This window comes from Phyllobates terribilis, unplaced genomic scaffold (assembly GCF_046119375.1).
Source record: "Phyllobates terribilis strain yellow unplaced genomic scaffold, ASM4611937v1 Scaffold_3__8_contigs__length_932513732, whole genome shotgun sequence".
In the NCBI taxonomy this organism is placed as follows: domain Eukaryota; kingdom Metazoa; phylum Chordata; class Amphibia; order Anura; family Dendrobatidae; genus Phyllobates; species Phyllobates terribilis.
Window position 1 is genome coordinate 626,368,153 of NW_027362763.1, and position 14,438 is coordinate 626,382,590.

The 14,438-nt window shown below is 46.0% G+C and overlaps 1 protein-coding gene across 3 annotated transcripts in view; it reads right to left on the reverse strand.

The window, feature by feature from the left end:
• Positions 1 to 14,438, reverse strand: part of KMO (kynurenine 3-monooxygenase) — a 1,041,428-nt gene that overhangs the window by 611,375 nt on the left and 415,615 nt on the right. For all 3 annotated transcript variants that reach the window (XM_073673271.1, XM_073673270.1, XM_073673272.1), the window contains one exon: positions 3,799 to 3,847. In XM_073673271.1, coding sequence (XP_073529372.1) covers positions 3,799 to 3,847 — 49 coding nt within the window. The remainder of the gene's footprint in view (positions 1 to 3,798; positions 3,848 to 14,438) is intronic.

Genomic DNA, 14,438 nt, shown 5'->3' on the forward strand with positions numbered 1-14,438 from the left:
CCTTTTCCATGGCCAACAAATTGGAGTTCAATCTCTAAGCTTGGTCATGTGTAGGAGGAAACAATCTTTTATGTGACCACAACTACAGGACCAAGGGCTGGCTGCAATGGTGAGAGAGGGTGGAGTACAGTGAACCGGACAAACTGCTGGACCATGAGGTGGAGATGTTACAGGCTCTCACTCAGCCTGACTGGATCAGGTATACTACCGTAGGTTCTACTGTCAGTGACCTGTGTGACAATATTTGGCACAGTAACAGAGGAGGAGGAAGAAGCAGCAGATGCGTTTGATAGGGCAGCTGATGGTTGTTTATTGAAAACCAATTTTTAGTTTATATCTGCATCCAAAAAATTAATTTCACTGAGAGTATAACTATTATAATGGAGACCAAACCTCTTCCACTACAGGCAACCCAGCAGATGGAGACCCAACCAGGAGTGTTCACATGAAAAAAAATTAGGGTCTGACACCACCAAAGTGGCATCAATTTCAGTAGATTAGAAGTAGTATAATGGGGACTGACACCTCTTCCACTATAGCCAGCCCAGCAGATGGATACCCAACCAGGAGTGTTCACATTTCCCTAAATTAGGGTCTAACACCAGCGAAGTGGCATCAATTTCAGTACAGTATAAATAGTAGAATTAGGACCGACACCTCTTCCACTACAGCCAATCTAGTACAGTACAGACCAAAAGTTTGGACACACCTTCTCATTTAAAGATTTTTCTGTATTTTCATGACTTTGAAAGTTGTACATTCACACTGAAGGCATCAAAACTATGAATTAACACATGTGGAATTATATACTTAACAAAAAAGTGTGAAACAACTGAAAATATGTCTTATATTCCAGGTTCTTCAAAGTAGCCACCTTTTGCTTTGATGACTGCTTTGCACACTCTTGGCATTCTCTTGATGAGCTTCAAGAGGTAGTCACCGGAAATGGTTTTCACTTCACAGGTGTGCCCTGTCAGGTTTAATAAGTGGGATTTCTTGCATTATAAATGAGGTTGGGACCATCAGTTGTGTTGTGCAGAAGTCAGGTGGATACACAGCTGATAGTCCTACTGAATAGACTGTTAGAATTTGTATTATGGCAAGAAAAAAGCAGCTAAGTAAAGAAAAACGAGTGGCCATCATTACTTTAAGAAATGAAGGTCAGTCAGTCCGAAAAATTGGGCAAACTTTGAATGTGTGCCCAAGTGCAGTTGAAAAAACCATCAAGCGCTACAAAGAAACTGGCACACATGAGGACCGCCCCAGGAAAGGAAGACCAAGAGTCACCTCTGCTTCTGAGGATAAGTTTATCCGAGTCACCAGCCTCAGAAATCACAGGTTAACAGCAACTCAGATTAGAGACCAGGTCAATGCCACACAGAGTTCTAGCAGCAGACACATCTCTTCAACCACTGTTAAGAGGAGACTTTGTGCAGCCGGCCTTCATGGTAAAATAGCTGCTAGGAAACCACTGCTAAGGACAGGCAACAAGCAGAAGAGACTTGTTTGGGCTAAAGAACACAAGGAATGGACATTAGACCAGTGGAAATCTGTGCTTTGGTCTGATGAGTCCAAATTTGAGATCTTTGGTTCCAACCACCGTGTCTTTGTGCGACGCAGAAAAGGTGAACGGATGGACTCTACATGCCTGGTTCCCACCGTGAAGCATGGAGGAGGAGGTGTGATGGTGTGGGGGTGCTTTGCTGGTGACACTGTTGGGAATTTATTCAAAATTGAAGGCATACTGAACCAGCATGGCTACCACAGCATCTTGCAGCGGCATGCTATTCCATCCGATTTGCGTTTAGTTGGACCATCATTTATTTTTCAACAGGACAATGACCCCAACACACACCTCCAGGCTGTGTAAGGGCTATTTGACCAAGAAGGAGAGTGATGGGGTGCTACGCCAGATGACCTGGCCTCCACAGTCACCAGACCTGAACCCAATCGAGATGGTTTGGGGTGAGCTGGACCGCAGAGTGAAGGCAAAAGGGCCAACAAGCACTAAGCATCTCTGGGAACTCCTTCAAGATTGTTGGAAGACCATTTCCGGTGACTACCTCTTGAAGCTCATCAAGAGAATGCCAAGAGTGTGCAAAGCAGTCATCAAAGCAAAAGGTGACTACTTTGAAGAACCTAGAATATAAGACATATTTTCAGTTGTTTCACACTTTTTTGTTAAGTATATAATTCCACATGTGTTAATTCATAGTTTTGATGCCTTCACTGTGAATGTACAATTTTCAAAGACATGAAAATGCAGAAAAATCTTTAAATGAGAAGGTGTGTCCAAACTTTTGGTCTGTACTGTATATGGAGACCAAATCAGGATAGACAAAAAAAATATTTTTTGTACTCTGGCTATTAACAGGAAAAATATATTTTTTAACTCTGAAGACAGGTCAATTTCAACTATACAAATGGACTAGATCGCTTATAGCAGACTGTATCCCGTTTGTGACAGTAAAAAATATTTTTTGGATTCTGGCTAGCAACAGAAAAAATATATTTTTTTTATTCTGAAAACAGCTTAAGTTCAATGCCACTAAAGGACTAGGTGGATTATAGCAGACCGCTGAATTTCAACCCCACAAAATGAAAGAGTGGGCTAGTAGGGCTTGCTTGCTGTATCACATTAGCAAGTGAAAAAATAGATTGAAGGGATACTCATTCATGGAGCACAATAGAAGCAGTGCACAACAGAGTTCTGTGACATGGGCCTTGCTGTATTTGTCTGGACCTCAGTAATAGCACAAGAAAAAAAAAATTGTTGTAAGGTCTTTTTCACAAACACACAGGACACTAGTTATCTAAACTATCTGACTTAAGCCCCCGTCTCACATAGCGATATCGCTAGCGATATCGCTGCTGAGTCACGGTTTTGGTGACTCACCAGCGACCTCACCAGCGATGTCGCTGTGTGTGACACTTTGCAACGATCAGGCCCCTGCTGTGAGGTCGCTGATCATTGCAAAGTGTCCTGGACCATTTTTTGGTCGTTGGCCTCCCGCTGGCCAGCACACATCGCTGTGTGTGACCAGCGGGACCAAAGATCTGGCTGGTAACTATGGTAAACATCGGGTTACTAGGGGCACGCGAGCACTTAGTAACCCGCTGTTTACCATGGATACCACTCTGCTACGGTGCGAGGAGGCTCCCGCGCACCGTAGCAGAGTGGTATCCATGGTAAACAGCGGGTTACTAGGGGCACACGCGCACTTAGTAACCCGATGTTTACCATAGTTACCAGCCTGCTCCTGCTTGCAGCAGGCTGGTAGCGGGAGCAGGACATCGTGGAACGATTCTTTCCACGATATCGCTGCTCCCCTGATCGCTGGTGAGCCTGCCTGTTTGACAGCTCACCAGCGATGTATTAGCGATGCAGCAAAGATCCCTGACAGGTCGTATCGTTGTCGGGATCGCTGCTGCATCGCTTAGTGTGACGGGGCCCTTAGAAGCAACCGCCTATGTATCTAGCTAATATCTCTCAGTACACAGGAGCAGGGTCTGTGACCAGTTACATGCATAAAATGTCACTTACACAATATGTCCACTTTTTATATAGAGAAGACATGTGATTTCAGCAGCCAATGGCACAAGCCCTTGTGTCTGGACAGTGTGGATGCTTCCTGTGCTCTGATTGGCTAGCCGCGATTTGAACACAAAGTTAGAGAGAAAAAAAATTATAAGCGCAACCACAAATTCCCCCCTAACTAATTTTCCATTTAATGGAATGTGCGTGACAAAAAAATATTAATACAATTATTTTCATGATTACAAAATGACTGTACATACCATTTAGCAGTTCTTTATTTAAATTTGCTCTCTCCACTGACAGGATGCACTGTAAAGGAAATAATGAGGAAACCCATCAAAACTGTGGATCTTCTTAAAGCTATGATAATGTATTACTTTTTTACATTATAAATTTGTAGTTTAAAGTGCATAATCACATTAAAATTCATTTACACTGTTAAAGATTATTACATTCAAACAATAATTTTACTTTAACTATGTTATACTGATCTTAATTCACTATATATTTGATTTTTAATTTTTCATGCTTCAGAGCTCAAGTCCCCACATATTTCCTTTCTAGTGTAAATTGGTTGTGTGCTACTTAAATGGGAGGTCCAAAACTAATTTAGCTTTTAATTCTAAATGACTTTTTATTGCAGTAATTTAATCCTTAATATACAATAAAGAAGTGGTCCAGTACCATAACTGTTTGTTTTTTTCATAAATCTTGCTACTATGTGCCTCTCATTACATCCATTATGTTATTTGAGCAATATTACCTTTGCTTTAGCAGCGTGTTCTCGTGGCAGGCTGCAGCTCTGATGGGGTTAATCGAAAACTTCCTGGATTCCTGTGTTCTAATACTACAAGTTCAATCATGCATTATAGTGACCTGTAAGCCAGTAGCTATCACACCCAATCAAAACCCCACACAAACCCCTTGATGCCCTCCTTCCTCTAGCTTCAAGCTACTACATCTTATTGTGATACAGTGCAAGCACTGACCACTGATGAGCGTGAGAGATCACACAGGTGTCACAAACACCAGCACTAAGCATTGCACAACCAGAGGCTGGCTGGCAAATTTTAGCCTGGGAGGCAAGCACACAACAGTTGCCCCCAAGTTGTGATGGCCCATCTTTAATCCAGAAGCCTGTTTTCATCTTCCTGAACAAGCCAATTTTTTCAATTCTGACCAGTTGTGAGGGGCACAGGGTGGTACAGTAGTTGTGGCGAGAAACTGCTGTGTTCAGACACCCTGGCTCCCTTACAAAGACAAATATCCCAATTCTCCTGTGCTGTGCTTGTGGTGTGTAACACTCAAGTTTCGGTTTCAGATCTCTGCTGTCTTCGGTTCTTCCACCTCAGGAACCGCCGCACACATTAGGGGCTTCCACTCCGTTTTATAAAAAAGAACCTTACAAGAACTTTTGAATCCAACTTCATACAGCATGCAGAATTGATCACATACTTTTCCAGGGTTACCGTTCGTTGTACCGCACATAGTGATGTTCACTGTCCTGTCCGTTTGTCCTGAGCAGTCCCTCCCATAGTCAACATTTTTGGCCTATGAGATGCTTGCAGCTCTAAGAGTCCCGTATTCTCTTTTCGGTATTATTCCCCGCCCGACTTCCCTTCCTGGAAAGGTTTTGAGACAAGCTTCTCTGCTGGCTCCTGTGGACAGTATGCCCCGAACGTTAAGGGAAAGTCTATTTCAGAGTTCCTGACTGACGTTCCTCGACTTCTGGACAGGCCGTGGTTCTTGTGCCCCCTGGACCACCAACTACTGCTCTGGTCACATCTCTCCTTCTCACTCTCCAACTCCAACTAGAACTGCGTGCAATCAGGAAGTCCCTTAGTTGTACACTGAACCTGCTCCTCCCACACTGGAGCAGCTCCTAAACCCCTTAAATCTTTCCTAACTTACAACTGCATACTCTCTATGCTATAGTGCCTACCTCTGCACTACCCTTCCACTAATCTACTACTCTACCTGCACTTTAACCTATACTGACCCTGTAAATAACCTATCAGACATTAGGTCATATACATGCTTATATATAAACATAATGTCTTACTCTATGTGCACAAAGAGGGAAGAGGCGCATGACCATTCCCGGTCACCCTCTTACATTCCTCCCTCCTAAAACATGGTCGTCCCTATCATGACAACACCTGTAAAAACACCAATGCACATTTAAAACATTCAACACACGTTGATATTAAAATGCACAATAGATTAGCATTCTCTTTTTACAGTTTCTCTAGCTGGTCAACCTTGACCTCGGTACCACTCGGTTGGGACCCTGGAACACAGAGTTCAAGTCTTTTAATTACGACTGGCCATTTTGGCCCACATTAGAAGTTGCCCATACACACAGGGGCAAAGTCCTTCAACCCGGCACGCACATCGTCGGGTCATCCAAACAACTTAAAAGGGTCCGACTGACCCTGGTCCCTCCACTGTAAGGGACTCAATACAAGAGTTCAGGTTCCTTTAAATATGGGTCTATCCGACCCTGGCCCCCTTGCTCCTGGGACCCATAAAGGTGTCCATTGGCCAACAATTCCTGCTCCAGGTTCACCAGACACAGAAAGTTCTTGTGTTTTAGACACAATGGCCCACTGGCCAACTGACATCAAGACACCTTTTTTCAAGGTGGGCGCATTACTCGGCGATCTCCCGGTGGCCACCATAATGGGCCACTCCCTGGCCTTGAATATAAATGATGGTGGTCCCAGAGGATGAACCACTGGAGGCAGACTCCGCTTTTGCTCCTGCTTCTTGCCTCCGATAACAGGCTCGGGGATTCAGACCTAACACTCCCCTGATAGCCAGCTGTAGCCCCCAGTGACTCTGGAATAGGTGGTGCCGCTCTGAGACTCACCCCCTGGTCTTGGGCTGCTTGTACCGCTGCCATCACAGTTGGCCGCACAGGCCTTTGTAATTCTCTTTCCTGCTGCTCCATCTCCTGGCGAGTCTTGTGCCTGTCCCACTCCATTCTCCCGAGACCTCCACAGAAAGACATGATGCTGAGCGGCTGCACTTCCAGCGTCACCTCCAGCAATGACGCCGCACGCCTTGACATGAGGGATCCTTCCTCTGGACTTCACCCATCCCTGGGTGGAGCCACTTCTGGCCACTCCACCCATTCGGCCTCTGTTTCTTCCTTGCACCTCAGGGACCTGCATTAACGGGTGGGGTTTCTTCTTTCTACGCCGCGCCCACCGCTGGCAGGCACCACTCACAGGGGGCCACAGCCTCTGTCAAGCCCGGCGTCCATACCATACAGTTTTTCACGCCGTTTTACGCTCAGGACACCCACGATTGACGGAGCTAATCGCCAGCCTCCGCGCCATCATCCGCCATCTTAGCTTTCACTGAAATAATTTGAAATTTCACTGTCCGTTTGTCCTGAGCTGTCCCTTCCTGTAACATCCCTGGCGGCGTGCTTGCATGGCTTACCACCTCCCTGTATCTAATCTGTTTCTGCCACGCTGGGGGCTGTATACCCAGGCCTGTTACCTGTACCTGTGACTTCTAGTCAGTTTCCGCCACCCTGGTTGCTGAGTTCCCAGGCTCATTCCTGTATCTTGTTCCGGGTTCAGTTCCTGTCTGAACTGTGTCCTAGCCCGTTACCTGTTTGTCTCTATGTCCGAATCTTCCCTTTTCCTGCAGTGTCTGAACCTGCACCTAACTCCAACTTGTTGTCTCTGTACTTCTGTTTGTGCGTGTTGTATCCACTCGCTACTTCATTGCAAATACCTGGTGTGTATCTGGTTCTGCTCGTTCTGTTTCCCTGCCTCAGTATCTAACTCCTGTGTTCCAGCTATCTTCTTGTGCTTTCCAGTCTGTTTGATGTGAACCGAGCCCTGTCCTGTCTACCACATCTGCGGGTTTTGCTCTGCTCTGCTTGTCTACCGCATTTGCGGGTTTTGCTCTGCTCTGCTTGTCTACCGCATCTGCGGGTTTTGCTCTGCTCTGCTTGTCTACCGCATCTGCGGGTTTTGCTCTGCTCTGCTTGTCTACCGCATCTGCGGGTTTTGCTCTGCTCTGCTTGTTTACTGCACCTGTAGGCTTTGATCTGCTTTGCTTGCTTACCGCACCTGCGGGCTTTACTCTACTCTGCTTGTCTACCGCACTTGCGGGTTTTGCTCTGCCCTGCTTGTCTATTGCATCTGCGGGTTTTGCTCTGCTCGTCTACCGCATCTGCGGGTCTCGCTCTGCTCTGCTTGTCTACCGCATCTGCGGGTTTTGCTCTGCTCTGCTTGTCTACCGCACCTGCGGGTTTTGCTCTGCTCTGCTTGTCTACCGCACCTGCGGGTTTTGCTCTGCTCTGCTTGTCTACCGCACCTGCGGGTTTTGCTCTGCTCAGCTTGTCTATCGCATCTGCGGGTTTTGCTCAGCTTGTCTATCGCATCTGCGGGTTTTGCTCTGCTTGTCTACCGCATCTGTGGGTTTTGCTCTGCTTGTCTACCGCATCTGCGGATTTTGCTCTGCTCAGCTTGTCTACCGCATCTGCGGGTTTTGCTCTGCTCAGCTTGTCTACCGCATCTGCGGGTTTTGCTCTGCTTGTCTACCGCATCTGTGGGTTTTGCTCTGCTTGTCTACCACATCTGCGGGTTTTGCACTGCTCTGCTTGTCTACCACACCTGCGGATTTTGCTCTGCTCAGCTTGTCTACCGCACCTGCGGTTCCATTCCTGTGTTCCAGTCTGTACTGGTCCCTATTCTGCCTGTGTTCCTACCTGCCAGTACCCGCCTGTCAGCATGCCAGCCATGCCTGCCAGTGCCCACCTGTCTGCATGCTAGCCGTGCCTGCCAGTGCCCACCTGTCTGCATGCCAGTCGTGCCTGCCAATACCCACCTGTCAGCATACCAGCCGTGCCTGCCAGTATCCACCTGTCTGTATGCCAGCCTAACCTGCCTGTTCCTGCACTCCCTGGTGTGGGTCAACAGCTGTGACCAGGGTTTGACCTGGAGTAGCACCTGGTCCCTCTGCTAGGTTCCTTCCTGGTTCACGGAGTCGACTGAGCCGCCGTGTCACCTTGGTCGGACCGAGTTGATACTTAGTTATGCCCCTCCAGGCACTCCTCGGTTCATGGTCCAGTGGGATCACTAATCATGCTCACGCCAGTCAGTCCAGGCGCGAGCGTAACACTTCCATAGTCGACCTTTACGGCCTATGAGACGCTCGCAGCTCTAAGATTCCCGTACTGTCTTTTCTGTATTCCCTGTCCGACTTCCCTTCCTGGATAGGTTTTGAGACAAGCTTCTCTGCTGGCTTCTGTGGACTGTAGGCCCCGAACGTTAAGGGAAAGTCTATTTTAGAGTTCCTGACTGACATTTCTCTACTACTGGACAGGCCGTGCTTCTTGTGCCCCCTGGACCACCAACTACTGCTCTTGTCACATCTCTCCTTCTCACTCTCCAACTCCCACTAGAACTGCCTGCAATCAGGAAGTCCCTTAGTTGTACACTGAACCTGCTCCTCCCACACTGGAGCAGATCCTAAACCCTTTAACTCTTGCCTAACTTATAACTGCATACTCTCTATGCTATAGTGCCCACCTCTGCACTACCCTTCTACTAAACTACCTGCACTTTAACCTATAATGACCCTGTAAGTAACCTATCAGACATTAGGTCATATACATGCTTATATACACTGCTCAAAAAAATAAAGGGAACACTCAAATAACACATACTAGAACTGAATGAATGAAATATTCTCATTGAATACTTTGTTCTGTACAAAGTTGAATGTGCTAACAACAAAATCACACAAAAATCATCAATGGAAATCACATTTATTAACCAATGGAGGCTGGGATTTGGAGTCACCCCCAAAATTAAAGTGGAAAAACACACTACAGGCTGATCCAACTTTGATGTAATGTCCTTAAAACAAGTCAAAATGAGGCTCAGTATTGTGTTTGGCCTCCACATGCCTGTATACCCTCCCTACAATGCCTGGGCATGCTCCTGATGAGGTTGCGGATGGTCTCCTGTGGGATCTCCTCCCAGACCTGGACTAAAGCATCCGCCAACTCCTGGACAGTCTGTGGTACAACATGACGTTGGTGGATGGAGCGAGACATGATGTCCCAGATGTGCTCAATCGGATTCAGGTCTGGGGAATGGGTGCGCTAGTTCATAGCTTTAATGCCTTCATCTTGCAGGAACTGCTGACACACTCCAGCCACATGAGGCCTGGCATTGTCCTGCATTAAGAGGAACCCAGGGCCATCCGCAGCAGCATATGGTATCACAAGGGGTCTGAGGATCTCACCTCGGTACCTAATAGCAGTCAGGCTACTTCTGGCGAGCACATGGAGGGCTGTGCGGCCCTCCAAAGAAATGCCACCCCACACCATTACTGACCCACTGCCAAACCGGTCATGCTGAAGGATGTTGCAGGCAGATCGCTCTCCACGGCATCTCCAGACTCTGTCACGTCTGTCACATGTGCTCAGTGTGAACCTGCTTTCATCTGTGAAGAGCACAGGGCGCCAGTGGCGACTTTGCCAATCCTGGTGCTCTGTGGCAAATGCCAAGCGTCCTGCACGGTGTTGGCTATGAGCACAACCCCCATCTGTGGACGTCAGGCCCACATACCACCCTCATGGAGTCGGTTTCTAACCGTTTGTGCAGACACATGCACATTTGTGGCCTGCTGGAGGTCATTTTGCAGGGCTCTGGCACTGTTCCTCCTTGCACAAAGGTGGAGGTAGTGGTCCTGCTGCTCGGTTGCTGCCCTCCTATAGCCCCCTCCACGTCTCCTGGTGTACTGGCCTGTCTCCTGGTAGCGCCTCCAGCCTCTAGACACTACGCTGACAGATACAGCAAACCTTTTTGCCACAGCTCGCATTGATGTGCCATCCTTGATGAGCTGCACTACCTGAGCAACTTCTGTGGGTTGTAGAGTCCGTCTCATGCTACCATGAGTGTGAAAGCACAACCAACATTCAAAAGTGACCAAAACATCGGCCAGAAAGCATTGGTACTGAGATGTGATCTGTGGTCCCCACCTGCTGAACCACTCCTTTATTGAGGGTGTCTTGATAATTGACAATAATTTCCATCTATTGTCTATTCCAGTTGCACAACAGCATGTGAAATTGATTATCAATTAGTGTTGCTTCCTAAGTGGACAGTTTGATTTCACAGAAGTTTGATTTACTTGGAGTTATATTCTGTTTGTGTTCCCATTATTTTTTGAGCAGTGTATAAACATAATGTCTTACTCTGTGTAAGAGGGTGACCAAGGACGGTCATGCACCTCTTCCCTCTTTGTGCACATAGTGTCATTTTATGAGGTAATAACTTTGGAACACTTCAACGGATCCCACCGATTCTGAGACTGATTTTTCATGACATATTGTACTCCATGATGGTGGTAAAAAAAATTTGATGTGACTTACATTTATTTATGAAAAAATCTGAAATTTGGCAAAAACTTTGAAAATTGTAAAATTTTCAAACTTCGATTTTTTATGCCCTTAAATCAGAGAGTCTTGTCACACAAAATAGTTAATAATCAACATTTCCGACATGTCTACTTTACATCAGCACAATTTTTTTAATAATTTTTTTTTGCTAGGAAGGGTTAAAAGTTGACCAACGATTTCTCAATTTTACAACAAAATTTACAAAATCATTTTTTTAGGGACCACATCACATTTGAAGTGAATTTGAGGGGTCTATATGACAGAAAATACCCAAAAGCGACACCATATTAAAAACTGCACCCCTCAAGGTGCTCAAAATCCCATTCAAAAAGTTTATTAACCCTTCAGGGGGTTAACAAGAATAAATGGAATGTGGAAGGAAAAAATGAATATATAACTTTTTTTCACAAAAATTTTAATTTAGACCCAAATTTTTCAATTTTCACAAGGGTAACAGGAGAATAAAAACCCCCAAATTTGTTGTGCTATTTCTCCTGAGCACATAGATACCCCATATGTGGGTGAAAACAACTGTTTGGGTGCACGGCAGGGCTTGGAAGGGAATGAGCGCCATTTGAGTTTTTGAATGTAAAATTTGCTGGCATAATTAGTTGACGCCATGCCGCATTTGGAGAGCCCCTAATGTTTCTAAACAGTGGAAACACCCCACAAGTGATACCATTTTGGAAACTAGACCCCTCAGGGAACTTATCTAGATGTGTGGTGAGCACCTTTAACCCAAAAGGTGCTTCACAGAAGCTTCTAACGTTGAGCCGTGAAAATAAAAAAAAAATCATATTTTTCCCACAAAATGTTTTTCATCAGTTTTATTTTTTTTCACAAGGTTAACAGGATAAACCTCCCATAAGAGACCCCATTTTATAAACTACACCTCAATGAATTCATCTAGGGGGTGCAGTGCTCATATTGACATTACAGATGTGTCACATAATTTTATACCATTGGGCGGTGAAGAAAAAATAATTACATTTTTACCACCAAAATTTTGTTTTTGCTCCAGATTTTACATTTTCATACTGGGAAATGGGTAAAAATGACACCAAAATTTACCTCACAATTTCTGCTGAATGTAGAAATACCCCATATGTGGCTGTACAGTACTGCTTAGCCACATGGCAAGACTCTGGAGAGATGGAGTGCTATTTGCCTCCAGGTGTGCAGATTTTCCTAGAATAGTTTGGGGACTAAATATACAGAGCCCTTAAGTGCTAGAAGAGCAGCATCCCCTCTCAAGTGACCCCATTTTTGAAATTATACCCCTTTGGGAATTTATCTACATGTGTAGTGGCCATTTTGACTCCATGGTTGTTTTCCAGAAACAAGCAGCAGTGGATGTTAGAGTGAAAATTGCAAACTGCCATTGTAATAACCAGTAAGTTGTAGTGCCAAGTACTTTGTGATGACCAGCTCATGCTTCTGGAGACACTAAACCATAAATTAGATGGGCTCTCATCGCTACAGAAATGGCTAACATGTGGACGCTAAATGTGGTTTAGGCACACTGGGGCTCAGAAGGGGGGGGGCAGAATTTGCTGAATTTCTTTTGAGGGGCGAGGAGCCAAAGCGCTTTTCCAGAGCCTTTGTGCTACCAGTAAGATGAAAAACCTCTATATTTCCGTTAACAGATGACAGATCTGAGTGGGAACTTCCTTTTTTGTGGACTGAGTTGAAACTTTTATTGGGAACATTTTACATAACATTTAGGATCGCATTTATCCGGCGCTCTACTCTGAGCACTTGCTTTGGAGTTTCCATCTAAATCTCTGAGTGACGGGAGATGAAATCTGTTCACTGTAATGAGACAGCAGTTACTCTGGACTCAGTCTAGCCTCTGTTCAGTGGTGTCCTTTTCAGAAGGGCAGAAAACTGTGGCGGACCGCACTTTTTCACGCCTACAAAGGCTGACACCATCGGATCATAAGTCCTATGGCATCCACAGTGCCTCCATCTGCCTCATTATAGGGAATCTTCTGTTTATAGGGAACGCAGCTCAAGCAGCACAGTACATATATGGCACATGTGGGGAAAGGGTTATCCTACTTACTTCAGGCTGCTGCTGTAACGGGTGCGTCAGGTGTTATAGACAGTCGCTCTGGATCTGGCTGTAAAAGGTCACTGTGCTTGGCATTGCAGACACTTTCTTAATCCTTCTTCCTTTAAGACCCAGCGGCGACCTCCCTCCTGCTGTTAATTGCTGTTAATTGACACACCCTTGCATGGGAGTTAAAAAGTCTCAGTTTGCTGCAGGGAATCACCGGTGATACTTCGATGTACCATTGTGCATGCTTGGAGCACTAGTTGTTGGCTGGCTTCTTCTCTGGAGCCCTTGGAAGACAGTTGGCGTTACTCCTTTGGTGTCTGCTCTAGCTAAGTTTTTCCTCTTTGTTTGTCTACCTTGTTATCTTTCGTTTGTAGTGGGGGCCTGACCAGTGCTCACTTTCTCCCCCTCCCTATCTAGGGCCAAGCTCTAGGGATATACAGGGTTTAGGGTGCTGCGATAGGGGTGTAATCTATATAGGGACGGTAGGATAGGCAGGGAGATATTAGATCTGCCTAGGGGTCTTCACTCCCCCTTTCCATAGTGTATGGGTTTCCTCTCCCTCTTCCCTCTTGCACTTAGTACTTCCCATACCTCGCGTAACATCACCGGCTATATACAAATAAGGAAAAACAACTGACACCAGGTTTTATTTGTGTGTGTTCTTTTTCTTTTGGTTTATGTATCCCGTTGCAGAGCAGCTGCGCAGGCTGTCTCTCGAGGTGTCTGACCTCCACTATGAGGTTCAGCACCAGCAACAACAGTGGCTGCAGGTCCCTGATGCTGGAGTCTCTGTGGGTAGGCTGGTCCAGATTGAACCCAGGTTTTCAGGAGGCAGGGACAAGTTTTTTGTGTTCAAGCAAACTTGCAAACTGTATTTTAAACTTCATCCTTACTCCTGTGGAGATGAGGAGCAGCAGTGGGAATTGTGATCTCACTGCTGCAAGGAGATCCCCAATCCTGGGCTCTCGCTTTGCTTCAGAATTCTGTTTGTCTCCAGTCAGTGGAGGGTTTTTTCAGGGCTCTAGCCCTCATTTATGATGACCCTGACCAAATCTCCTTAGCTGAGTCAAGGCTGCCTCGCCTTCAGCAGTGGTATCGGTCAGTAGAGACATATAGCTCCCAATTCCACAGATAGGCTACTGATACAAAATTGATTGACCTGGCTCTTAGAAGCCAATTTTGTCAGGGCCTTGAAAAATTTAAAGACGCTCTGGCAGTATATGAAACCCCATAGTCCTTGGAAGCTGCCATGTCTTTGGCTATACGGGTTGATAGACGCCGTCGGGATAGATGGGTGACAACACCTTCTCCGGAGCCTTCTTTTCGGGGTAATGCCCCTTTGCCGGGGTAGACATCTGAGGGTGAACCAGTACTGGGGGAGGTGGAGGAACTCATGCAGTTAG